This window comes from Tribolium castaneum, chromosome 11 (genome assembly GCF_031307605.1).
Source record: "Tribolium castaneum strain GA2 chromosome 11, icTriCast1.1, whole genome shotgun sequence".
Taxonomy (NCBI): domain Eukaryota; kingdom Metazoa; phylum Arthropoda; class Insecta; order Coleoptera; family Tenebrionidae; genus Tribolium; species Tribolium castaneum.
This window is the reverse complement of record NC_087404.1, coordinates 312,969-339,835: the sequence shown is the minus strand read 5'-3', so window position 1 is coordinate 339,835 and position 26,867 is coordinate 312,969. Positions and strand designations below refer to the sequence as shown.

The 26,867-nt window shown below is 33.1% G+C and overlaps 2 protein-coding genes and 1 long non-coding RNA gene across 8 annotated transcripts; 2 read left to right on the top strand and 1 right to left on the bottom strand.

Moving 5' to 3' along the window:
- The first annotated feature begins 1,518 nt into the window (after positions 1-1,518).
- Positions 1,519-3,234, top strand: LOC135267291 (uncharacterized). Its single transcript, XR_010335705.1, has 4 exons — positions 1,519-1,923; positions 1,972-2,036; positions 2,105-2,386; positions 2,438-3,234. It is a non-coding gene; the product is annotated as an uncharacterized LOC135267291 (long non-coding RNA).
- Positions 3,235-20,849: 17,615 nt separating this feature from the next.
- LOC135265220 (uncharacterized) lies at positions 20,850-23,218 on the top strand. 5 transcript variants are annotated; one of them, XM_064359592.1, is made up of 6 exons: positions 20,850-20,890; positions 21,005-21,071; positions 21,130-21,507; positions 21,560-21,692; positions 21,754-21,945; positions 21,999-23,218. In XM_064359592.1, the coding sequence occupies exons 3-6, from the start codon at positions 21,168-21,170 to the stop codon at positions 23,137-23,139; spliced, it is 1,806 nt and encodes a 601-aa protein (XP_064215662.1). In that variant the 5' UTR covers positions 20,850-20,890; positions 21,005-21,071; positions 21,130-21,167; the 3' UTR covers positions 23,140-23,218. The 5 variants fall into 5 exon arrangements, with proteins under 5 accessions (XP_064215662.1, XP_064215664.1, XP_064215663.1 ...); XM_064359594.1 differs by having other exon boundaries at positions 20,859-21,071; positions 21,999-22,642; positions 22,706-23,218; XM_064359593.1 differs by having other exon boundaries at positions 20,859-21,071; positions 21,563-21,692.
- Positions 23,163-26,345, bottom strand: LOC103313353 (uncharacterized). Of its 2 annotated transcripts, none has more exons than XR_010335748.1 (6): positions 26,127-26,345; positions 24,614-25,760; positions 24,368-24,561; positions 24,030-24,317; positions 23,608-23,968; positions 23,163-23,543 (listed from the first exon to the last, which is right to left on the bottom strand). XR_010335748.1 is itself a non-coding variant. In XM_064359596.1 (6 exons), coding segments are annotated over exons 3-6 (1,269 nt in total). In that variant the 5' UTR covers positions 24,615-25,412; positions 25,470-25,760; positions 26,127-26,334; the 3' UTR covers positions 23,163-23,179. The 2 variants fall into 2 exon arrangements, 1 of the variants encoding a protein (XP_064215666.1); XM_064359596.1 differs by having other exon boundaries at positions 23,608-24,317; positions 24,614-25,412; positions 25,470-25,760; positions 26,127-26,334.
- Positions 26,346-26,867: the final 522 nt, after the last annotated feature.

Here is a 26,867-nt window from a genome sequence, read left to right as displayed (position 1 = left end):
GTTTCCACATATGCGAAATTTTGCAAATCTGACTCTTATGATGTCTTGGCATTTGATCAAACCTTGTTTAACTTTCTAAATATTATTATTAATTAACAGCTGGGGTGTTTTCCGATTAACAATTTCATTATAATTAAACATTAAATTTGGTAATCGTCGATCTGAACTGAATACAATACAAGAACGCTATGGAATTTCCCCAAATATCCTGAAAGAGAAATTAAACTCCAAAATTGGTTGTTGTCAGGTCTGAAGTTGTTTTTGGGAACACAATGAAATGAATTTTGTGTAACAACAAATTTTGTTTGTTTAAATAACACAGAAAATATAAGGAAGAACCCCGTGAGGAAACTGTAATTTTGGTCGTACTACCCGTTGTTAGATGTCGCCCCCAGTACTACACCGGTACTATTTTAACATTTCCGCGTTTTTCTCCAATTTCCTTAGGGATTTTCCTGTCTACTTTCCTCTTAGGATTATGTTAGTAACGGGCAGCAATCGTGTCATGCAATTTTTTTGCTTACAATAATTTAATTAAATAGAATGATTTATACATCCAGAATTTCGACGGCTGCCCCTTAAATATTAGGGTTAAATTTTACATCAAAATGTTCAGAAAAATTTCGCGTGTTTTTCTAAACTACTGGTTTCGTGATCTGATGTTGATTTAACAAAGAAAACGTTAATTTCGCTGCAATTTCTTATAAGGAATGCACATGTGTGCTTGTAATTTGATATTCTTTTAAAAAGCTCTGTTCTGTAACGAATTTGTCAACACCCCCTATTCAAGCGGCACTTGACCAACGTCGTTTTGGCTATACTAATCTAGTTAACAGACATGAATTTCAATCGACCAATTCGTTCTTGAAGTTTTGCAACAATTTGTTAACAATTACGCCGAATAAAATAAATTATTCAATTTTATTTGATGACTGGAGTACACTGCATAAAGACTCAACTTTTTGGTACGAAACGTTACGGGAATTTTTGAATAAGATGAAATTTTGATTCTTTCTCGAGTTGTTTACTGATCATCAACGTGCCTTAAATTGGCTCATAAATTCCTTTCTTTTTGAAACGTGACTAGTTAATTTCTAAACAAAATTTTGGATTTAATTTTAGGTTTATCAATAAATTTTGGCTATTTTAAACGAAAGTAAATTAATTATGCTTTTGTGAGAAAATCATTGGATTAGCTGGGCGACTGTGGTGCAGAGCCAGGCCGTCGCCAACCCCCATATCTTTGCATATCCACTTGTTAAAACACATGGCCTTTCGACCACCCAATTTGGCGATTTATAACGTTTTTAACAGTTCTTGGAAAGTTTCGTGGGAACGATAATTTTCTAAACATTTTAATGCTAACAAAGGAATAAATAAGTTAAATTAAAATTTGTTGCAACTTTTGAATTGAAGTTGAATTAATATTGTCAAAGAACTAAACGTTTAAACTGACTCCGAATATTTTGCGCTGGTTAATAAAATAAAATTTTAAATACCGCGATCATCACAGTACTTTGGGTTGTTGTGGCCACACTGAAGTACACAGCATTTTGCAATATTCAGTGGTATTTGCCACTTCTCGCTCCATTGGAAAATTAAATTAAGTTGGTCTTGCAAGTCCGTGACAAGTGGGTTAGCAAATAACTTAATATCATCCGCATATGCTGAATAGCTGTCTAGTGAAAACAATAAATCTGCTGTATATAACAAGAATAAAATTGGTCCAAGAACTGATCCCTGTGGGACCCCACTTAATACTGGTTTAGAGTACGAAAATTTACCGCAGACTTTTACACAATAGTTTCGATTTGATAGAAACGCTCGGATCCAATCAAGCAAATTTCCTGTTACACCATAGGACTCCAGTTTTGCTAACAAGAGATTGTGAGGGACTTTATCAAAGGCTTTACTAAAATCAAGGTAAATTATGTCTACAGGTTGGTTAGTGTCTAACATTTTTGTCCATAGATTTGTGCAGGATAGCAAATTTGTGACAACTGACCTACCTGGTAAAAAGCCGTGCTGATGCTCAGGTATTAAATTATTTTTTCTCATGTAAGTTAATAGTTCCTTGACTATAACTTTTTCCATAATTTTACAGCATGTCGACGTGAGACTTACAGGTCTATAGTTAGCAGGATCAAGTTTATCTCCTGACTTGTACAAAGGCGTGATTGTTGCTTGCAACCACTCGTAGGGCAAAGTGCCTTGTAAGAATGATTTTCTCATCATTTTGGCAAGTGGGCCCGACAACGAAGCAGCACAAGTTCTCAGGAGTTTGGGAGGTATCTGATCCGGACCTGGAGCTGTATTTAATTTAATGGCACAGAGTTGGCTTTTTACCAGATCCGGAGTAAAATTAATATAAGACAACCCACTAAATGTACTTGTAGGCATAAATGACGGTATATTATTATTAATGTTTAAATTATAGGTAGTAGCAAAACTGTCCGCTAAAGTGTTTGCAGTTTCTGTATGATCGGAGCAGAGTAGACTTGAAGCATTTCGTACTAAAGGGACCGACACACGACTAGAGATAAATTTACGTACATGGGAATAAAATAGTTTTGGTTTATTTAATATAGAATTTTCATAATTACACCTGGCCATTTGTAAATCAGATTTTAGTTGGTTAGAAAATCTTTTATAAGCAGAAAAATTATCTTCAGTAGGCTGCCTTTTAAATTTTTTCCATAATTTAGCTTTGTATTTTATTTTGTCAAGCATGTGTTGATTTATCCACGGTTTATCTTTTCTCAGTCGGTTTGTAAACAGTCTGGAATTTGTTGTAATGCAAGTTTGTAAAATCGATTTAAAATGTTTCCATTGTTCTTCCGCATTTAGTGAATCTAAACCATTCCAGTCGTAAGTCAAGAGACTTTCGTCTATGCGAGTGTAGTCAACAATTGATGTTGTTTTAATTCTTGCATTTGGCTCTGAATATATCATAATTTGTAACTCAATTTCGATTTTTGAATGATCAGATGTACCTACAGGATTCGAAACGTTTAAAGACGATACAAGGTTAACGTCAGACAAAATTACCAAATCAAGTAATGAAGGACGTTGTTGGGATCTAAATCGTGTAGGTTCAGTGACTATTTGTGACAAATTATTCTCCAAGAGCAATTCAGAAAATTGTTTTTCAATGATTGTTTGACCTGTTGTGTTTTTAGCAGACCAGTCTATACAAGGAAAATTGAAATCTCCCATGATAATTAAGTTAGGATACTGATTAAAAGTTGATTGTATGGTATTAAATAGATTTTTATCATTTTCTTGATTGTTAAAAGACGCTCCTGTTGGTGGTCTGTAAATACATGCTATAACAAAGGTTTGTTCATTTCCTTCAAATTTTAACCATAGAGAATCATAAGGTTTAACAGATATGCAAATTTGAGTAATTTTAAAAAAATTTGAAATTTTAAATTTTATCTACATAAAAACACACACCGCCACCTTTTTGAGATAGGCGATCATCTCTGTAAATAGAGTAATTTTCAATGTGTACAGCATCATCAGAGATAGACGGATTAAGCCAAGTCTCCGTGAGTGCAATAATAGAAGGTCTAAATTCAGTTACTTCTAATAACAAATCATTAAATTTTGAAGATAAAGATGCGATATTCGTATACAGAAGAGCCATTGAACAAGGGTAAATATTTAGTTTTTTTGATGTGAAATAATTTTTGGTACGTGGTTAACGTATTTAATTGTCAAGTCCTTTTCGCCAACATCAAGTCTTCGCTTTAATTCATCACGCAAATTGTTTAAATGCTTTAGTTGACCCGGGGTTTTATCATCACTAATAGTAATGTGAGCAAATTGTGGGTGCTGCAGCAAAGACGATTTTTTCTTCAAGCATAGACGTGCCATTTGTTGAGTTTTAAATTGCAATTTTAATAAGCGAGGTTTATCACCGACGGCTTTTCCTACGCGAAAAACATTTTCCGGACCAATCACAAGTGATGGATCAATGACCTCGAGGACATCATTTACCACATCCACGTCTTGTTTATTAGCGACAGGTTTAACATTGTACATAATAACATTGCACGCACGAGCCGACCTGTCCACAGATTCGGCGATAATTTCTTCGCGGTTTATAGCTTGAGACGTATTGTTATTAATAATAAGAGATTCGAGTTTGCTAAGACGCTCATCAAATGATGATTTTATGTCATTTACGAGTTTTTTAATTTCTGAAATTGCTGTGATAGTTACGTTGCATCTATTACAAAACAGTTTGATATTTGGAGAGCGAGACTGAGAAATAAAGGCGATTTCATTTTCGCTTATTTTGAGGCAACGACAGTGAATATTTAGCGAACAGCCGTCACACACCACGATAGGTGTATCACGACTTACGCTTTTAAAACAGTGGCAGCAATTAAATTCAGCCATTAAATTTAGTGATTTAAACTGAAATTAATGAAATTAATGTAGACAAAATTTGGACACCAGACGCTCACTCTGCGACAGAGCGATAAATACTAAATTTTCACTGCGCCGCGCCGCCGCGATACCAGCTGCTGCTGCTATAGAGGGGCGAGCGCTATCTTATACTGCCGCGATAAGATATAATTATGCGTATCTAATGACGGATATTAACGAATTAAACAAGAATAACTTACCGAAATCGCAAAAATAGTAATTTCCAGAGGAAATAACACCAATTATATACACCTAGATATCAAATTCAATAATTAACACTAAGAATTAACCACTGAAAATGAATTTTAAAGGTAAGAGCACGCAGAGACACGACTGTATTCTCATGGATATTATGAAAATTCTTATCTGTATTAATATTGCATAATTTTTACGAAGTACAGCGTTAGAAGAAAAAGGTAAAATGAAAATCAATATTGCCTAACTGAGACAAAGTACGACGTTCAGAACCACTGCAACCTATTATTCCACAAATCTACGACGAATGGAATGATGATTTCGACTGGAATACACTTGCAGAATTTGAAGACAATTTTCTCGGCAATCCTCTTCTAATAATAACAAGTATTCAACCGTTCTATGCCGATTCACAATTAAGGCGGCGAGTGTCCACCATGGAGAAGCCTGGTGCGTCTGGACTTAATATTAAACAAACGACAACACACTTACAAATCTCAAGTGACGATGACGAAGATTCTTTATAAAACTTTTATATTTACTAAATTGAAAAACGTATGTTAAAACAATTTAATAAATGATATGTTTTTAATTGTGACAAGTGTTTTTAATATAATCCATATCATACATAACAACTTACACCGTGTTAAGCCTGAAATAATCAATTTGGCTCAAATTCTATTACGTTAGGTCCAAAAGATCAGTTTGGTTTTGAAAACTATACAACCAGAAATTCGACAAAAATTGGCGGCAGTACTTTCAGGGCGCGTATTTTTATTATACCCGCTAACAGAGACCTTGAGCGCATGTACTTTATAGATTTTGACCTGGAAAATTTAAAAATCAACACCAAAACCTTCTACACCCCCTACAACCCCCTTAAAAATAGCAAAATACAACAAATTTTAACAACCACTAAATTCAAAATCGTCTCATAACGTTAAAAAATTTTTTCAAAATTTTACACCTCAAAAAGAAACTCCGAAATTCTCTTAGCTTTCGTTTTTCATTGGTCCAGAGCGCATGCGCATGCGCGTCTGACCTGTACATTTTCCCCAACAAACGTCCATAGATCACGGTAACTAAAGGGCGTACAATCATCAAACAACTTCTAAAGTGCTTAGGTCATGCTCCCCCGACATATGAAAAAAAAAACAGATTTTTATCTCAATTAGATCTAAAAGTCACTTCTCCCACCACCCGGACCACTAATGCGGACTTTGAGCTGGATAAAAGTCACAAAGTCATGATTAAATTTTTAAAGTTTTTTTAACGTAATCGATAGACATGCGCGTAAGATTAAAAAAATAATTTTTATAAATGTGGAATGACCACCCCTTCTATTCGAAAAACAACCCTAAATTTGACAAAAAAAAACAAAATCTGCAAATAAAGCCTAATCGATACGGCTTTTTGCATATACGTAGCCAATAAAATATTAATAAAAAATATTATAACAAAAACCACCCCTGTGGATTAGGGAGTGAATAAAGGGAAAAAACCTAAAAATAAAAAAAATAAAAATTAACCAAATTTAAATATGTTGTGTATTTTAGTGTGCAGATAAGGCCTCCATGTTGTTTTTTTAGATTTTACCCTTAGGGGGTGAGTTTTTAACGTATTTAAAGAACCACTAAATTCAAAAAATTCAAACAACGTGAAAGATGTTTTTTAAAAATTTTAGACCTCAAAAAAAAAACTCCAAAATTCTCTTAGCTTTCGTTTTTCATTGGTCCAGAGCGCATGCGCAGTTGCGTCTGACCTGAACATTTTCCCCACCAAACGTCCATAGATCACGGTAACTAAAGGGCGTACAATCATCAAACAACTTCAAAGTGCTTAGGTCATGCTCCCCCGACATATGAAAAAAAAACAGATTTTTATCTCAATTAGATCTAAAAGTCACTTCCCACACCACCCGGACCACTAATGCGGACTTTGAGCTGGATAAAGTCACAAAGTCATGATTAAATTTTTAAAGTTTTTTAACTTAATCGATAGACATGCGCCTAAGATTAAAAAAACAATTTTTATAAATGTGAAATGACCACCCCTTCTATTCGAAAAACAACCCTAAAATTGACAAAAAAAAACAAAATCTACAAATAAAGCCAAATCAATACGGTTTTTTGCATATACGTAGCCCCTAAAATATTAATAAAAAATATTATAACAAAAACCACCCCTTTGTATTAGGGGGTGAGTAAAGGGTAAAAATGTAAAAATAAAAAAAATTAAAATTAACCAAATTTAAATATGTTGTGTATTTTAGTGTGCAGATAAGGCCTCTATGTTGTTTTTTTAGATTTCATTCTTAGGGGGTGAGTTTTTAACGTATTTAAAGAACCACAAAATTCAAAAAATTCTAACGATGTCAAAGGTGTTTATTAGAAATTTTAGACCTCAAAATGAAACTCCAAAATTCTCTTAGCTTTCGTTTTTCATTGGTCTGGTGCGCATGCGCAGTTGCGTCTGACCTGTACATTTTCCCCAACAAACGTCCACAGTTCACGGTAACTAAAGGGCGTACAATCATTAAACAACTTCTAAAGCGCTTAGGTCATGCTCCCCCGACATATGAAAAAAAAAACAGATTTTTATCTCAATTAGATCTAAAAGTAACTTCCCCCACCACCCGGACCACTAATGCGGACTTTAGAGATGGATAAAAGTCACAAAGTCGTGATTAAATTTTTAAAGTTTTTTAACTTAATCGATAGACATGCGCATAAGATTAAAAAAACAATTTTTATAAATGTGGAATGACCACCCCTTCTATTCGAAAAACAACCCTAAAATTGACAAAAAAAACAAAATCTACAAATAAAGCCTAATCGATACGGTTTTTTGCATATACGTAGCCCCTAAAATATTAATAAAATAAATTTTAGCAAAAACCACCCCATTGTATTTGGGGGTGAGTTAAGGGTAAAAATGTAAAAATTAAAAGAAAACACAATTAACCAAATTTAAATATGTTGTGTATTTTAGTGCGTAGATAAGGCTCTTATATAATTTTTTTAGATTTCACCCTTTGGGGGTGAGTTATTAAACAAAAATCTACAAATAAAGCCTAATCGATACGGTTTTTTGCATATACGTAGCCCCTAAAATATTAATAAAAAATATTTTAGCAAAAACCACCCCTTTGTATTTGGGGGTGAGTTAGGGGTAAAAATGTAAAAATTAAACAAAATGCTATAAATAAAGCCTAATCGATACGGTTTTTGGCATATAGGTAGCCCCTAAAATATTAATAAAAAATATTTTAGCAAAAACCACCCCTTTGTATTTGGGGGTGAGTTAGGGGTAAAAATGTAAAAATTAAAAAAAAACAAAATTAATCAAATTTAAATATGTTGTGTATTTTAGTGCGTAGATAAGGCTCTTATATTCGTTTTTTAGATTTCACCCTTTGGGGGTAAGTTATTAAACAAAAATCTACAAATAAAGCTAATCGCTACGGTTTTTGCATATAGGTAGCCCCTAAAATATTAATAAAAAATATTTTAGCAAAAAACACCCCTTTGTATTTGGAGGTGAATTAAGGGTAAAAACGTTAAAAATAAAAATAAACAAAAATTAACCTAATTTAAATAATTGAAAATTTACCACATTTACTACAAGTACTGTATGTATTTCAATGCGTACATAAGGACCATATATTTCTTTTTTTCTAATTTTACCCTTAAAGGGTGAGTTTTTAGCGTTTGTGAAAAAATGTTACTGGATTCCTATAATTACCATTAAATCTACAGTCATGTGGTTTACAATAAAAAAAATATATTACCACAAAAAACTAAAAACTAAATACTTTTTCCTTATCAAAATTACCCCTAAAGTGTACAAAAAAAAATACACATCCAGTCAGATCGATATGGGTTTTTGCGTGCAAGTACCCACTGAAATGAAACAAAAATTATTTAAAAAAAAATACCTTTTTAGCATTAAGGAGTGAGTTATGGGTAAAAACGTAAAAAATAAAAATAACAAAAATTTACCACATTCAGGTATACTGTGTATTTCAATGCGTACATAACGCCCCTATATTATTTTTTTAGATTTTACACTTAGGTGGTCAGTTATTAGTTTTTTTAAACAAACATTTTTTGATTGCTATTATTGTCTTCGAATCAATAGATAAGTCGTGATACATAATGAAAAAAATAATAATACCATAAAAAATAACCACCCCTGCTTTAAAAACACTACCCCTAAAATGTTACTAAAAAAAGAAAATCTACTAATACAATTAGATCGATATAGGTTTTTGCGTGCAAGTACCCACTAAAATAAAAACAAAACTTATTTTAATAAAATCCACCCCTTTGCATTAAGAGGTGAGTTAAGGGTAAAAATGTAAAAAATAAAAATTTCAGACAATTATTGCCCGTTGTGCCAAGAGCACATGCAGGAGAAATACTAAATGAATGTGTACAAGCAGTGCCCTTTAGAGATAACGTCGTAAAATTAAAACTAACACAAAATATGCGCTATTTGAATGCAGCACTAGAAGATATAAATGTCGACAGAACATTTCCCGATTTCTTACTAAGGATAGGAGAAGGCAAAGTAACAAAAGCCACCATACCGGAAGTGCATTATGGTGTGCCGGATGACTTAATAGAGATTCCCAATCAGTATTTAGTCAATAGTTTAGATGAGTTATTAAGACACGTTTTTGAAGACATAGATGTAACTGAAATCGACGACAACCGAGTTGCTTCTCGTGCTATCTTATGTCCAAAAAACGTATCAGTTAAAGATATTAACGCCAAGATATTAGACAGTTGTTCTGGACAACTTAAAACGTATTACAGTCAGAATATTTACGACGCAAATCCGGAAGACCCGGTTTTTAGTACCCGATGACTTTCTGAATGGTGTAGAAACTGCGTGTTTGCCGCCGTTTGAATTACATCTAAAGAGAGGTGCTGTCGTAATGTTGTTACGTAATATAGACCTAGAAGTGGGTTTGTGTAATGGGACAAGATTGAGAATTATAGAAATGGGTGAATATGTTTTAACAGCCAAAGTCATTTCCGGAAAAGGAACAGGAAATGTCATTACCCTACCAAAAGTTAAAACTAAAGCTAGCGAAGGAACTGGCTTACCTCGGCCTATGATTAGAAAACAGTTTCCTGTAAAACTTGCATTCGCCATAACTATAAATAAATCACAAGGACAAACGTTTGACAAAGTAGGCATATACCTGGATGGGCCATGTTTTGTGCATGGCCAATTGTATGTAGCTATGAGTCGAGTGGGGTTAGGAGAAAATTTAAAAATGTATATAACAAACGGACCTCAACAAGGGAAATATAACTATCGCAATGGAAGGACGTTTACCAGAAATGTCGTATTTCGCAATGTTGTAGCAAATAATACACGGCCACACACTATGCAACATAACGCAGATGAACCACTGCAACCTATTATTCTACAAATCTACGACGAATGGAATGATGATTTCGACTGGAATACACTTCCAGAATTTGAAGACAAATTTCTCGGCAATCCTCTTCCAATAATAAGAAGTATTCAACCGTTCTATACCGATTCACAATTAAGGCGGCAAATATCCACCATGGAGAAGCCTGGTACGTCTGGACTTAATATTAAACAAACGACAACACACTTACAAATCTCAAGTGACGTTGACGAAGATTCTTTATAAAACCTTTTATATTTACTAAATTGAAAAACATATGTTAAAACAATTTAATGAATGTTATGTTTTTAATTGTGACAAGTGTTTTTAATATAATCCATATCATACATAACAACTTACACCGTGTTAAGCCTGAAATAATCAATTTAGCTCAAATTCTATTACGTTAGGTCCAAAAGATCAGTTTGGTTTTAAAAACTATACAACCAGAAATTCGACAAATATTGGCGGCGGTACTTTCAGGGCGCGTATTTTTATTATACCCGCTAACACAGACCTTGAGCTATAGAAAAAAATTTCCATGCGCGCCAAAGGCGCGCATGTACTTTATAGATTTTGACCTGAAAAATTTAAAAATCAACACCAAAACCTTCTACACCCCCTACAACCCCCTTAAAAATAGCAAAATACAACAAATTTTAACAACCACTAAATTCAAAATCGTCTCACAACGTTAAAAATTTTTTCACGGTAACTAAAGGGCGTACAATCATCAAACAACTTCTAAAGTGCTTAGGTCATGCTCCTCCGACATATGAAAAAAAAAACAGATTTTTATCTCAATTAGATCTAAAAGTCACTTCCCCCACCACCCGGACCACTAATGCGGACTTTGAGCTGGATAAAAGTCACAAAGTCATGATTAAATTTTTAAAGTTTTTTTAACTTAATCGATAGACATGCGCGTAAGATTAAAAAAATAATTTTTATAAATGTGGAATGACCACCCCTTCTATTCGAAAAACAACCCTAAATTTGACAAAAAAAACCAAAATCTGCAAATAAAGCCTAATCGATACGGTTTTTTGCATATACGTAGCCCCTAAAATATTAATAAAAAATATTATAACAAAAACCACCCCTGTGTATTAGGGGGTGAGTAAAGGGTAAAAACGTAAAAAATAAAAAAAAATAAAAATTAACCAAATTTAAATATGTTGTGTATTTTAACGTGCAGATAAGGCCTCTATGTTGTTTTTTTAGATTTCACCCTTAGGGAGTGAGTTTTTAACGTATTTAAAGAACCACTAAATTCAAAAAATTCAAACAATGTCAAAGATGTTTTTTCAAAATTTTAGACCTCAAAAAGAAACTCCGAAATTCTCTTAGCTTTCGTTTTTCATTGGTCCAGAGCGCATGCGCATGCGCGTCTGACCTGTACATTTTCCCCACCAAACGTCCATAGATCACGGTAACTAAAGGGCGTACAATCATCAAACAACTTCTAAAGTGCTTAGGTCATGCTCCCCCGACATATGAAAAAAAAAACAGATTTTTATCTCAATTAGATCTAAAAGTCACTTCTCCCACCACCCGGACCACTAATGCGGACTTTGAGCTGGATAAAAGTCACAAAGTCATGATTAAATTTTTAAAGTTTTTTTAACTTAATCGATAGACATGCGCGTAAGATTAAAAAAACAATTTTTATAAATGTGGAATAACCACCCCTTCTATTCGAAAAACAACCCTAAAATTGACAAAAAAAAACAAAATCTACAAATAAAGCCTAATCGATACGGTTTTTTGCATATAGGTAGCCCCTAAAATATTAATAAAAATTATTTTAGCAAAAACCACACCTTTGCATTTGGGGGTGAGTTAAGGGTAAAAATGTAAAAATTAAAAAAAAACAAAATTCACCAAATTTAAATATGTTGTGTATTTTAGTGCGTAGATAAGGCTCTTATATAATTTTTTTAGATTTCACCCTTTAGGGGTGAGTTTTTAAACAAAAATCCACAAATAAAGCCTAATCGATACGGTTTTTTGCATATAGGTAGCCCCTAAAGTATTAATAAAGAATATTTTGGCAAAAACCACCCCTTTGTATTTGGGGGTGAGTTAAGGGTTAAAATGTAAAAATTAAAAAAAAATAACCAAATTTAAATATGTTGTGTATTTTAGTGCGTAGATAAGGCTCTTGTATTAGTTTTTTAGATTTCACCCTTTGGGGGTGAGTTATTAAACAAAAATCTACAAATAAAGCCTAATCGATACGGTTTTTTGCATATAGGTAGCCCCTAAAATATTAATAAAAAATATTTTAGCAAAAACCACTTCTTTGTGTTTGGGGGTGAGTTAAGGGTAAAAATGTGAAAATTAAAAAAAAACAAAATTAACCAAATTTAAATATGTTGTGTATTTTAGTGCGTAGATAAGGCTCTTATATAATGTTTATAGATTTCACCCTTTGGGGGTGAGTTATTAAACAAAAATCTACAAATAAAGCCTAATCGATACGGTTTTTTGGATAGAGGTAGCCCCTAAAATATTAATAAAAAATATTTTAGCAAAAACCACCCCTTTGTATTTGGGGGTGAGTTAAGGGTAAAAATGTAAGAATTTAAAAAAAACAAAATTAATCAAATTTAAATTTAAATATGTTGTGTATTTTAGTGCGTAGATAAGGCTCTTATATTGGTTTTTTAGATTTCACCCCTTAGGGGTGAGTTATTAAACAAAATGCTATGTATAAAGCCTAACCGATACGGTTTTTGGCATATAGGTAGCCCCTAAAATATTAATAAAAAATATTTTGGCAAAAACCACCCCTTTGTATTTGGGGGTGAGTTAGGGGTAAAAATGTAAAAATTAAAAAAAAAACAAAATTAATCAAATTTAAATATGTTGTGGATTTTAGTGCGTTGATAAGGCTCTTATATTATTTTTTTAAATCTCACCCTTTGGGGGTGAGGTTTTAAACAAAAATCTACAAATAAAGCCTAATCGACACGGTTTTTTGCATATACGTAGCCCCTAAAATATTAATAAAAAATATTTCAGCAAAAACCACCCCTTTGTATTTGGGGGTGAGTTAGGGGTAAAAATGTAAAAATTAAAAAAAAAAAAAAATTAATCAAATTTAAATATGTTGTGTATTTTAGTGCGTAGATAAGACTCTTATATTAGTTTTTTAGATTTTACCCCTTAGGGGTGAGTTATTAAACAAAATGCTACAAATAAAGCTAATCGCTACGGTTTTTGCATATAGGTAGCCCCTAAAATATTAATAAAAAATATTTTAGCAAGAAACACCCCTTTGTATTTGGAGGTGCATTAAGGGTAAAAACGTAAAAAATAAAAATAAACAAAAATTAACCTAATTTAAATAATTGAAAATTTACCACATTTACTACAAGTATTGTATGTATTTCAATGCGTACATAAGGACCATATATTTCTTTTTCTCTAATTTCACCCTTAAAGGGTGAGTTTTTAGCGTTTGTGAAAAAATGTTACTGGATTCCTATAATTACCATTAAATCTACAGTCATGTGGTTTACAATAAAAAAAATATATTACCATAAAAAACTAAAAACTAAATACTTTTCCCTTATCAAAAACACCCCTAAAGTGTACAAAAAAAAATACACATCCAGTCAGATCGATATGGGTTTTTGCGTGCAAGTACCCACTAAAATAAAAACAAAACTTATTTTAATAAAATCCACCCCTTTGCATTAAGAGGTGAGTTAAGGGTAAAAATGTAAAAAATAAAAATTTCAGACAATTATTGCCCGTTGTGCCAAGAGCACATGCAGGAGAAATACTAAATGAATGTGTACAAGCAGTGCCCTTTTGAGATAACGTCGTAAAATTAAAACTAACACAAAATATGCGCTATTTGAATGCAGCACTAGAAGATATAAATGTCGACAGAACATTTCCCGATTTCTTACTAAGGATAGGAGAAGGCAAAGTAACAAAAGCCACCATACCGGAAGTGCATTATGGTGTGCCGGATGACTTAATAGAGATTCCCAATCAGTATTTAGTCAATAGTTTAGATGAGTTATTAAGACACGTTTTTGAAGACATAGATGTAACTGAAATCGACGACAACCGAGTTGCTTCTCGTGCTATCTTATGTCCAAAAAACGTATCAGTTAAAGATATTAACGCCAAGATATTAGACAGTTGTTCTGGACAACTTAAAACGTATTACAGTCAGAATATTTACGACGCAAATCCGGAAGACCCGGTTTTTAGTACCCGATGACTTTCTGAATGGTGTAGAAACTGCGTGTTTGCCGCCGTTTGAATTACATCTAAAGAGAGGTGCTGTCGTAATGTTGTTACGTAATATAGACCTAGAAGTGGGTTTGTGTAATGGGACAAGATTGAGAATTATAGAAATGGGTGAATATGTTTTAACAGCCAAAGTCATTTCCGGAAAAGGAACAGGAAATGTCATTACCCTACCAAAAGTTAAAACTAAAGCTAGCGAAGGAACTGGCTTACCTCGGCCTATGATTAGAAAACAGTTTCCTGTAAAACTTGCATTCGCCATAACTATAAATAAATCACAAGGACAAACGTTTGACAAAGTAGGCATATACCTGGATGGGCCATGTTTTGTGCATGGCCAATTGTATGTAGCTATGAGTCGAGTGGGGTTAGGAGAAAATTTAAAAATGTATATAACAAACGGACCTCAACAAGGGAAATATAACTATCGCAATGGAAGGACGTTTACCAGAAATGTCGTATTTCGCAATGTTGTAGCAAATAATACACGGCCACACACTATGCAACATAACGCAGATGAACCACTGCAACCTATTATTCTACAAATCTACGACGAATGGAATGATGATTTCGACTGGAATACACTTCCAGAATTTGAAGACAAATTTCTCGGCAATCCTCTTCCAATAATAAGAAGTATTCAACCGTTCTATACCGATTCACAATTAAGGCGGCAAATATCCACCATGGAGAAGCCTGGTACGTCTGGACTTAATATTAAACAAACGACAACACACTTACAAATCTCAAGTGACGTTGACGAAGATTCTTTATAAAACCTTTTATATTTACTAAATTGAAAAACATATGTTAAAACAATTTAATGAATGTTATGTTTTTAATTGTGACAAGTGTTTTTAATATAATCCATATCATACATAACAACTTACACCGTGTTAAGCCTGAAATAATCAATTTAGCTCAAATTCTATTACGTTAGGTCCAAAAGATCAGTTTGGTTTTAAAAACTATACAACCAGAAATTCGACAAATATTGGCGGCGGTACTTTCAGGGCGCGTATTTTTATTATACCCGCTAACACAGACCTTGAGCTATAGAAAAAAATTTCCATGCGCGCCAAAGGCGCGCATGTACTTTATAGATTTTGACCTGAAAAATTTAAAAATCAACACCAAAACCTTCTACACCCCCTACAACCCCCTTAAAAATAGCAAAATACAACAAATTTTAACAACCACTAAATTCAAAATCGTCTCACAACGTTAAAAATTTTTTCACGGTAACTAAAGGGCGTACAATCATCAAACAACTTCTAAAGTGCTTAGGTCATGCTCCTCCGACATATGAAAAAAAAAACAGATTTTTATCTCAATTAGATCTAAAAGTCACTTCCCCCACCACCCGGACCACTAATGCGGACTTTGAGCTGGATAAAAGTCACAAAGTCATGATTAAATTTTTAAAGTTTTTTTAACTTAATCGATAGACATGCGCGTAAGATTAAAAAAATAATTTTTATAAATGTGGAATGACCACCCCTTCTATTCGAAAAACAACCCTAAATTTGACAAAAAAAACCAAAATCTGCAAATAAAGCCTAATCGATACGGTTTTTTGCATATACGTAGCCCCTAAAATATTAATAAAAAATATTATAACAAAAACCACCCCTGTGTATTAGGGGGTGAGTAAAGGGTAAAAACGTAAAAAATAAAAAAAAATAAAAATTAACCAAATTTAAATATGTTGTGTATTTTAACGTGCAGATAAGGCCTCTATGTTGTTTTTTTAGATTTCACCCTTAGGGAGTGAGTTTTTAACGTATTTAAAGAACCACTAAATTCAAAAAATTCAAACAATGTCAAAGATGTTTTTTCAAAATTTTAGACCTCAAAAAGAAACTCCGAAATTCTCTTAGCTTTCGTTTTTCATTGGTCCAGAGCGCATGCGCATGCGCGTCTGACCTGTACATTTTCCCCACCAAACGTCCATAGATCACGGTAACTAAAGGGCGTACAATCATCAAACAACTTCTAAAGTGCTTAGGTCATGCTCCCCCGACATATGAAAAAAAAAACAGATTTTTATCTCAATTAGATCTAAAAGTCACTTCTCCCACCACCCGGACCACTAATGCGGACTTTGAGCTGGATAAAAGTCACAAAGTCATGATTAAATTTTTAAAGTTTTTTTAACTTAATCGATAGACATGCGCGTAAGATTAAAAAAACAATTTTTATAAATGTGGAATAACCACCCCTTCTATTCGAAAAACAACCCTAAAATTGACAAAAAAAAACAAAATCTACAAATAAAGCCTAATCGATACGGTTTTTTGCATATAGGTAGCCCCTAAAATATTAATAAAAATTATTTTAGCAAAAACCACACCTTTGCATTTGGGGGTGAGTTAAGGGTAAAAATGTAAAAATTAAAAAAAAACAAAATTCACCAAATTTAAATATGTTGTGTATTTTAGTGCGTAGATAAGGCTCTTATATAATTTTTTTAGATTTCACCCTTTAGGGGTGAGTTTTTAAACAAAAATCCACAAATAAAGCCTAATCGATACGGTTTTTTGCATATAGGTAGCCCCTAAAATATTAATAAAAATTATTTTAGCAAAAACCACACCTTTGCATTTGGGGGTGAGTTAAGGGTAAAAATGTAAAAATTAAAAAAAAACAAAATTCACCAAATTTAAATATGTTGTGTATTTTAGTGCGTAGATAAGGCTCTTATATAATTTTTTTAGATTTCACCCTTTAGGGGTGAGTTTTTAAACAAAAATCCACAAATAAAGCCTAATCGATACGGTTTTTTGCATATAGGTAGCCCCTAAAGTATTAATAAAGAATATTTTGGCAAAAACCACCCCTTTGTATTTGGGGGTGAGTTAAGGGTTAAAATGTAAAAATTAAAAAAAAATAACCAAATTTAAATATGTTGTGTATTTTAGTGCGTAGATAAGGCTCTTGTATTAGTTTTTTAGATTTCACCCTTTGGGGGTGAGTTATTAAACAAAAATCTACAAATAAAGCCTAATCGATACGGTTTTTTGCATATAGGTAGCCCCTAAAATATTAATAAAAAATATTTTAGCAAAAACCACTTCTTTGTGTTTGGGGGTGAGTTAAGGGTAAAAATGTGAAAATTAAAAAAAAACAAAATTAACCAAATTTAAATATGTTGTGTATTTTAGTGCGTAGATAAGGCTCTTATATAATGTTTATAGATTTCACCCTTTGGGGGTGAGTTATTAAACAAAAATCTACAAATAAAGCCTAATCGATACGGTTTTTTGGATAGAGGTAGCCCCTAAAATATTAATAAAAAATATTTTAGCAAAAACCACCCCTTTGTATTTGGGGGTGAGTTAAGGGTAAAAATGTAAGAATTTAAAAAAAACAAAATTAATCAAATTTAAATTTAAATATGTTGTGTATTTTAGTGCGTAGATAAGGCTCTTATATTGGTTTTTTAGATTTCACCCCTTAGGGGTGAGTTATTAAACAAAATGCTATGTATAAAGCCTAACCGATACGGTTTTTGGCATATAGGTAGCCCCTAAAATATTAATAAAAAATATTTTGGCAAAAACCACCCCTTTGTATTTGGGGGTGAGTTAGGGGTAAAAATGTAAAAATTAAAAAAAAAACAAAATTAATCAAATTTAAATATGTTGTGGATTTTAGTGCGTTGATAAGGCTCTTATATTATTTTTTTAAATCTCACCCTTTGGGGGTGAGGTTTTAAACAAAAATCTACAAATAAAGCCTAATCGACACGGTTTTTTGCATATACGTAGCCCCTAAAATATTAATAAAAAATATTTCAGCAAAAACCACCCCTTTGTATTTGGGGGTGAGTTAGGGGTAAAAATGTAAAAATAAAAAAAAAAAAAATTAATCAAATTTAAATATGTTGTGTATTTTAGTGCGTAGATAAGACTCTTATATTAGTTTTTTAGATTTTACCCCTTAGGGGTGAGTTATTAAACAAAATGCTACAAATAAAGCTAATCGCTACGGTTTTTGCATATAGGTAGCCCCTAAAATATTAATAAAAAATATTTTAGCAAGAAACACCCCTTTGTATTTGGAGGTGCATTAAGGGTAAAAACGTAAAAAATAAAAATAAACAAAAATTAACCTAATTTAAATAATTGAAAATTTACCACATTTACTACAAGTATTGTATGTATTTCAATGCGTACATAAGGACCATATATTTCTTTTTCTCTAATTTCACCCTTAAAGGGTGAGTTTTTAGCGTTTGTGAAAAAATGTTACTGGATTCCTATAATTACCATTAAATCTACAGTCATGTGGTTTACAATAAAAAAAATATATTACCATAAAAAACTAAAAACTAAATACTTTTCCCTTATCAAAAACACCCCTAAAGTGTACAAAAAAAATACACATCCAGTCAGATCGATATGGGTTTTTGCGTGCAAGTACCCACTAAAATAAAAACAAAACTTATTTTAATAAAATCCACCCCTTTGCATTAAGAGGTGAGTTAAGTAACTATCGCAATGGAAGGACGTTTACCAGAAATGTCGTATTTCGGAATGTTGTAGCAAATAATACACAGCCACACACTATGCAACATAACCCAGATGAACCACTGCAACCTATTATTCCACAAATCTACGACGAATGGAATGATGATTTCGACTGGAATACACTTCCAGAATTTGAAGACAATTTTCTCGGCAATCCTCTTCCAATTATAACAAGTATTCAACCGTTCTATACCGACTCACAATTAAGGCGGCGAGTATCCACCATGGAAAAGCCTGGTACGTTTGGACTTAATATTAAACAAACGACAACACATATACAAATCTCAAGTGACGATGACAAAGATTCTTTATAAAACCTTTTATATTTACTAAATTCAAAAACATATGATAAAACATATTAATAAATGATATGTTTTTAATTGAGACAAGTGTTTTTAATATAATCCATATCATACATAACAACTTACACCGTGTTAAGCCTGAAATAATCAATTTAGTTCAAATTCTATTACGTTAGCTCCAAAAGATCAGTTTGGTTTTAAAAACTATACAACCAGAAATTCGACAAAAATTGGCGGCGGTACTTTCAGGGCGCGTATTTTTATTATACCCGCTAACAGAGACCTTGAGCCGTAGAAAAAATTATCCATGCGCGCCGAAGGCGGACCAGTTCAATGTTGTTTATTCTTAATGTAACAATAAAGGAAATTAACGCAAAACAACCGCAAAATGTTAAAAAACAAGTTTTTTGCAGTTACTTTAAATGCTCTTTCGACCTGCCGTAACAAGAAAGTGGCACATTGTCGATAACACATAGAAAAAAATGATAACCATCAAAAATTATAAACAATACAACTTTCCAACCCCTTCCCAGGGCTCGATTTTTTTAAACTTTTTTATAATGTAGAGTTTTAAATGCTCTTTCGACCTGCCGTAACAAGAAAGTGGCACATTGTCGATAACACATAGAAAAAAAATAAAAACCTTCAAAAATTATAGACAATACAACTTTCCAACCCCTTCCCAGGGCTCGATTTGTTTTAAACTTTTTTATAATGTAGTTTTAAATGCTCTTTCGACCTGCTGTAACAAGAAAGTGGCACATTGTCGATAACACATAGAAAAAAAAAGAAAACCATCAAAAATTATAAACAATACAACATTCCAACCCCTTCCCAGGGCTCCATTTTTTTAAAACTCTGTTATAATGTAGAGTTTTAAATGCTCTTTCGACCTGCCGTAACAAGAAAGTGGCACATTGTCGATAACACATAGAAAAAAAATGAAAACAATCAAAAATTATAAACAATACAACTTTCCAACCCCTTCCCAGGGCTCGATTTTTTTTAAACTTTGTTATAATGTAGAGTTTTAAATGCTCTTTCGACCTGCCGTAACAAGAGAGTGGCACATTGTCGATAACACATAGAAAAAAAAACCATTAAAAATTATAAACAATACAACTTTCCAACCCCTTCCCAGGGCTCGATTTTTTTTAAACTTTGTTATAATGTAGAGTTTTAAATGCTCTTTCGACCTGCCTTAACAAGAAAGCGGCACATTGTCGATAACACATAGAAAAAAAATAAAAACCATCAAAAATTATAAACAATACAACTTTCCAACCCCTTCCCAGGACTCGATTTTTTTCAAACTTTTTTATAACGTAGAGTTTTAAATGCTCTTTCGACCTGCCGTAACAAGAAAGTGGTACATTGTTGTTAACACATAGAAAAAAAATGAAAACCATCAAAAATTATAAACAATACAACTTTCCAACCCCTTTCCAGGGCTCGACTTTCTTTTAATTTTTTTAGAAAGTAGAGTATTAAATGCCCTTTCGACCTGCCGTAACAAAAAAGTGACACATTGTCGATAAGATATAGAAAAAAATACAAACCGTCAAAAATTATAAAGAATATTGTTTTTTTTTAACTTTACATACATAAAGTTTTGAATGCCCTTTGGACCTGCGGTATTAGGAAAGTATCACATGTTCTATAACACCTGGGATCAGTAGCACATACAAATACGCGCTATCAGTGTGACGTAGACATTTGAGGTAGGTCAGCACCTTAAAGCTAAACAATCGCCATTTTCAATGCTTTTCTTATGGGCATTTAAAAGTTTTTCGTATTTCTTTAATGCTAGAAGTGTAGGAACATTACTTTTACAGAGAAATGATAGCTATGAAAAATGCAATGTCGTTTCTTAAAGATTTTAGCAACTGAGCTAATATTTCTGTAAGTTGAACACATAAATCCTTTTCTAACCTAACTTTTTTCAAACTTCAAAATTCAGTTTTTCTTAATTTGGACATCATATTGATGTAAATTATTATGTGGCCTTTTAAAACTGAGGGAAAAATGGTTTGCCACACTAATGACATTGGATTTCTTCTGAATGACGAATTCATGGGGTGCAACCGGCGCAACCCCAATAAACGGGTTGTTTTCTGTCCCCCTCCCCCATCACGAGGGATGAATAGCAGGTATACGAGGGTAGAGGGTTCAGGCACATACATGGTTGAAAGTAGTACGGGTTGTGAGTTCTGTGCTTCTTTCGTGAGTGTCTTTTGTTATCGTGTTTTTTCCGATCGTTCTCCATATCTTCGTGTTCTTGAATTTTTAAAATTCTGTTTTTCCAAGACATTATCTCATTTTTGTGGTACATCATTAGGTATGATTTGTGAATAATATTTTGTTGCGATACTTTGATAGTTCATGTGTAGTAGGTTTTTACATCACAACTATGGGAATGTGTTGGGCTCCAGATTGCAAACACTATAGTACTCGCGATAAATGCCATTTTTTTAGTTTTCCTAAGTCGGGAAAAGAACGAGCACTATGGAAAAAATTGTTGAGGTAATTTTTAATAGATGTTTTGATATTAATTTTTAATTGCTTGTTTCATTGTTAAATGTAGAAGAGATGTAGAACCCGGACCAGGAGCCTACGTTTGCAGCTGCCATTTTCGGGATGGAAGAAAGGAAAATGGTCCTGAATTATTTTTGCACAATATCGCAAAAAGAGCCTATTTTCAAGTGGAATCTCCAGAAAAAAAAAAGATGAAAAAACAAGGACTCCCTTCTTGTTCTAGTTCCGCTGAATCATTAAGGTAAAAAGTGAATCCTAGTTTTAAATTGATTTACAATTTGATCATTTGAATAGTGTTGATATACCGGAAGAAACAGTACCATCGACAATGAATTTAGAGGAAGTGCCATCGACGTCTACAGCCGTAGTTGCAGCACCAGCAGATATAATTCAAGATGCTCCGTTAGAATCTATGGGTGTGCAAGCACCCTTGGTGTCACATGCGGCTCTTGAAGCAGAAATGTATTTTCTCAAAAAGGAAAATGCTGAACTTAAAGCAAAAATACAATATCTGACAGTACGATTTTGCTATGAAAATGTTCAAGGAAATGACAAACTCATTGTTTTATATACCGGTCTTCCCAATAGCCAGATTTTCGAAGCATTGTTTCACTTAATCGAAAAGTTGGACATAAAATATTACCACAAATGGACAGTCCAAAAGTTAACTAGAATTGACCAACTCTTTTTAACCCTAGTAAAATTACGACTCAATTTCCCTCAACTTGATTTGGCGCAACGCTTTGGGGTTGCCCAAAGCACAGTTTCTAATATTATTTTAACATTTGTCCATGTAATATATGAAATTTTATATAAACAGTTTATGACGACAATGCCTTCGCGCGAAAAAAATAAATCTTGCTTGCCAACATGTTTTAGCAATTTTACTAATTGTAGAGCAGTTCTAGATTGTACCGAAATTTTCACTGTGGTATCACGTAAGTCTATGTCAACACAGAAATTAACATATAGTACTTACAAACATCATAATACTTTCAAAGGGCTAATTGGAGTTGCACCCAATGGTGTCATCACATTTGTAAGTGATTTATACGTGGGATCAACTTCTGATCAAAAAGTTGTTTTAAATTGTGGAATAATCGACATGTTAAAAACTGGAGATATGATTTTAGCCGATAAGGGATTTTTGATCCAAAATATTCTGCCACCAGGGGTCACTTTGAATATTCCACCTTTTTTATCAAATGTCCAATTTACACCAGAGCAAGTTAAGTGTACCGAAAATATTGCACGTGCAAGAATACACGTCGAAAGGGCAATACGCCGATTAAAATGTTATCATATTTTAAATTTTTTGCCAGAGTCTTTGTGCCACTATGGAGATATTGTTTTTAAAGCGACTGCCGCTTTAACAAACCTCCAATTTCCATTAATTAAAGAGGTAGCAGAATTGTTTCAGGATTGTGATGATTAAAATAATGTAAAATAAAAACCATCTATTTATATACAGTTTATTATTGTGAAATAAAGGAAATATATTGGTCAAGATAAAATTCTTTTAAAATATTGATATTTTCTGACCACCCCGGATCTTTTTCAATTTGAAATATCTCTGTGCACTTTGGTGTCCACACGACAAAGTAGCAGATACTTCGACCAGTGATGTGCATTTGCCCCTGTACTTGGTGGTAATAATTGTGATTGCTGTTAAGATTAATGTCCTCATTTTCATCCCTCCAATAAAAATATTTTTTATCCTTCAGGGCTTCAGACAAACTGTCAGTGTCCCTATATTTATATGGGCATTTAATTTCGAGAATCCCATCTTCTTCCACTAATCCATCAGGACTTGCTCCCAAAAAGCCTGATTCTTCCAACCTACAAAAAAAAGTAATATTACATTATTCATCTAAGTTATACGTGTTAATTATTTTCGACCTACCAAAATCCCGTCTCTTGGACTTTAAGATTCGTCGCTTCTTCAAATTCTCTGAGCGCTGTCTTCTCGTGGGTCTTACCCCACTGCACAGCAGCAACCCTGTCAAGCGAATAGCCTTCCGCCAAATTTTTAAATAAAGAGGGTGGGAATCTTCGTCTACTGCAAGCAGATAGTACCATGCCAAACCTGCTGGCCGTTAAACGATGTTTCCTTGCTACATGCCAATTTTCGTTAACATGTTGGCCCCGAGTGCACGCCTCAACCAGTTTAATGCGTGCCTCATCTATTCTGCACTTCTCCAAAAGAAACTTTTGTTTGTCTATGGCCTGCACGTATTCTAAGCTTTGTAGAATTTCTTCGATATCTGCAATAATTTTTCTGGCTTCTTCACTTGCTTCTGGTCTTAGGAGCCAAGTGAAGCCCACCACATTCGTGACGCCTATTTCGGCACGGAACTGAATAATTTCGTCCTCAGTAGAGGACCTAGACAGTGCCGTATAGTTTGATAATTTCGGCTTGTAAACATCAGCTAACTTAATGACTTCTGTTTGTGGTGTTGTTTTTGATGGGGCACTCCACTGACACTCAATGTCAGTAGCACTTACATTATAATGAGCATAATATAATGCTGCAGCCATATGATGGCAAGCCACGTTGCCCCTTGGGCAGGTACAATGTGCCGTCTTAACCCCTTCTTCTAGGTCATATGAAATCTAAAACACACTTTGTAGAAGAAATGTCTAACAGTTAAATAAATACAAACCTCCACAGTATAATTTAGCTTTTTCATGCTCGGTAGAACTTCTGCAGAAATTCTCATCGGTTGTACTGTGCCATCAAACCTAAATTTGGTGACGTGACCGCTGGTAAAAGCATTTTCTCCCCGAACTAAAAAGCGATTACCGTCCCCAAAAAATTTCGCAATAAAGTGAAACTTAACAATGTGCTTTTCTGCCACTAAAATGCATAAATATAATAGTTTCTCAAAGTATAATTAAAGCTTACTCACTTTCTCACCGACAACGTGGTTCCCTGTATTCTTTTATAAAGTTCGTATTTTCACAAAAAGTCACTTCTAAATTAAATTAAAGTCTCTAGTGGCACAAATTACACCCGCTGCAGCTATTTGACACGTTATTAACGCACAAACACAACCAAAAAACCGAAAAACGTATTACACCACATGTAAAAGACTGGTTGTTTAGCTTTGAGCAACTGACCTACCGTAATAAGAGTGGGGAGGTGACGTCACGACTGATAGCGCGTATTAATAATTTTGAAGTATTAGGCTATTGCCAATACTCCCATCGATCAAAAAATTTGTACATAAAAAACACATATACAAATCAACAATAACGTCTGATTTCAAATTATGTCTATTTAAGCAAGATAGCATAATCCATCGTAGACAGTAATTGCATTGTACCCAGTCTGCTACGACTTCAGATCCTGCACCACATATTAAACACTTCGTAGTCATGTTGTCTGATTCTTTTAAAAGAAATCGACGAAGTATCATCCTGTAGTTTTCAGGTTCGTTAATGGTGTATAAATCGGGATTGTATTCATTAAAGATTTTCTCGCAAAATGCCAGTAAATAAACACCACAATTAATGGATAATGGATGGGGTGTTTAATTATGCCGACTTTCCAGACTGACTTATCATTTGATGGTACTTGCAAAAAATTCAACCATTTGGTCATATATTTTGAAGTTTCATCAGCTGTGCCACCAAAAGGATTGATAATATAAAACGTTTTCGTGCCGAAATCGCTAATGCCCAGGCACCAATGACTTTGGCTAACGTCTAAAAATGGTAGCAACAGAACTCCAGAGTATTGAGTTTTTTGTTGTTTTTGCATACCACTAAAAGCAAAACGAACTTCTTCTGTGTTCAAATGAATCACATTGGTTTCGGCATGTTTGGCAAAAGGCGATAAGCATATGTCAACTAAAAAATTACTCAATCAAGATCTGTTGGACTCTCTTGGAAATTCGTATAGGCCGTCAAAATCTCCAATCCGTGGATCTCCGTACGGCAACAGGTTGGTGTAAAAACTTACAATAAATGGTATGGTGTTTTCTTTATAATACCCTTCGTTTTTTACCAACCCATTACTGTAGAATTCTAATTTTGTAACATTGAGCGGTGTTTCTGAAAACAATTGAGTAGTTTGGAGTTCTTTTTTGGATGTATTTTCTAAGATTTTCATCGCTGAAGTGAAATATGAACTGTGTTTATCTGTCATTTTAGAATTTTTTCTCTTCCACACTTCAGTGGCAAGCATGTCCTTATTGCATTTAGTATCTCTAATTTTATGATTCGTTGCAAGACCCGTAGAATTTATATCTAATAAAGATTTTTTTATGATGCTCAACGTTGTGTCGTTATGTATCTGTTTTAACAATTATATTTGCAGTTGTTTAGTGTTATATTACTTATATTAATTTTAGTGGTGAATGTTGTGTTTTTTGTGGTAATAATAATTATAAACATTGCTGTTAGTATCTTAAAACATACCTTTTGTTTTTTTGTTGAGCGGTGAAATTTTGTAAACGCAGAAGCTTATAGAATATCACTTATCTTCACTTATTAGCACATAGTTTTTAAACATTTACTTTTAAATACAATGTATACACAACAGTTTTTCACGTTTACTGTTACTATTATTTGTTAGTGCTTCGTATAAACAGTTACAACTTTGTGACGTTGTTCTGTTCTGAGCTGCTTTGGTACTAAAGTCTGATGCGTTGAGTGGCGAGCTTATAAATCTATGCGGCCGACGGCATCCTAAACTTTTCTAAAGTGTAAATGTTTTATTTTTTTAATGTATTGCAAATATTATTACTTATTGTCTGTAACTATGTGTATTATTGTTTCTTAATGTTGTATAACTGTGCTATGTTTTTTTTTGTTGTTTTCTGTGGTGGTTAAATGTTTATAAAGTACCGATATGTAAGTTTTGCAATGCTAATGTGTGTACGTGTTTAGTGAACAGTACATTGCACATTTGTTTATATCTTTTTGTTGTCTTTTTCTTTTTAAAATGTTTTGTAAATAACATTATCAGTTCAAAATATTAGAAATTGAACCTATATTGACTATATATTTTTAAATTATTTATAGACATTAGTTACTAAATTGTTGCATTAGCTGTTGTTGTTATAAAAATCAATGTTTGCATGAAACATTCGTCTGCACTTTATTGATTACTTGACAACAATGTTTGTTTTTGTTTTTGTTTTATGTGTTAAAATTTAT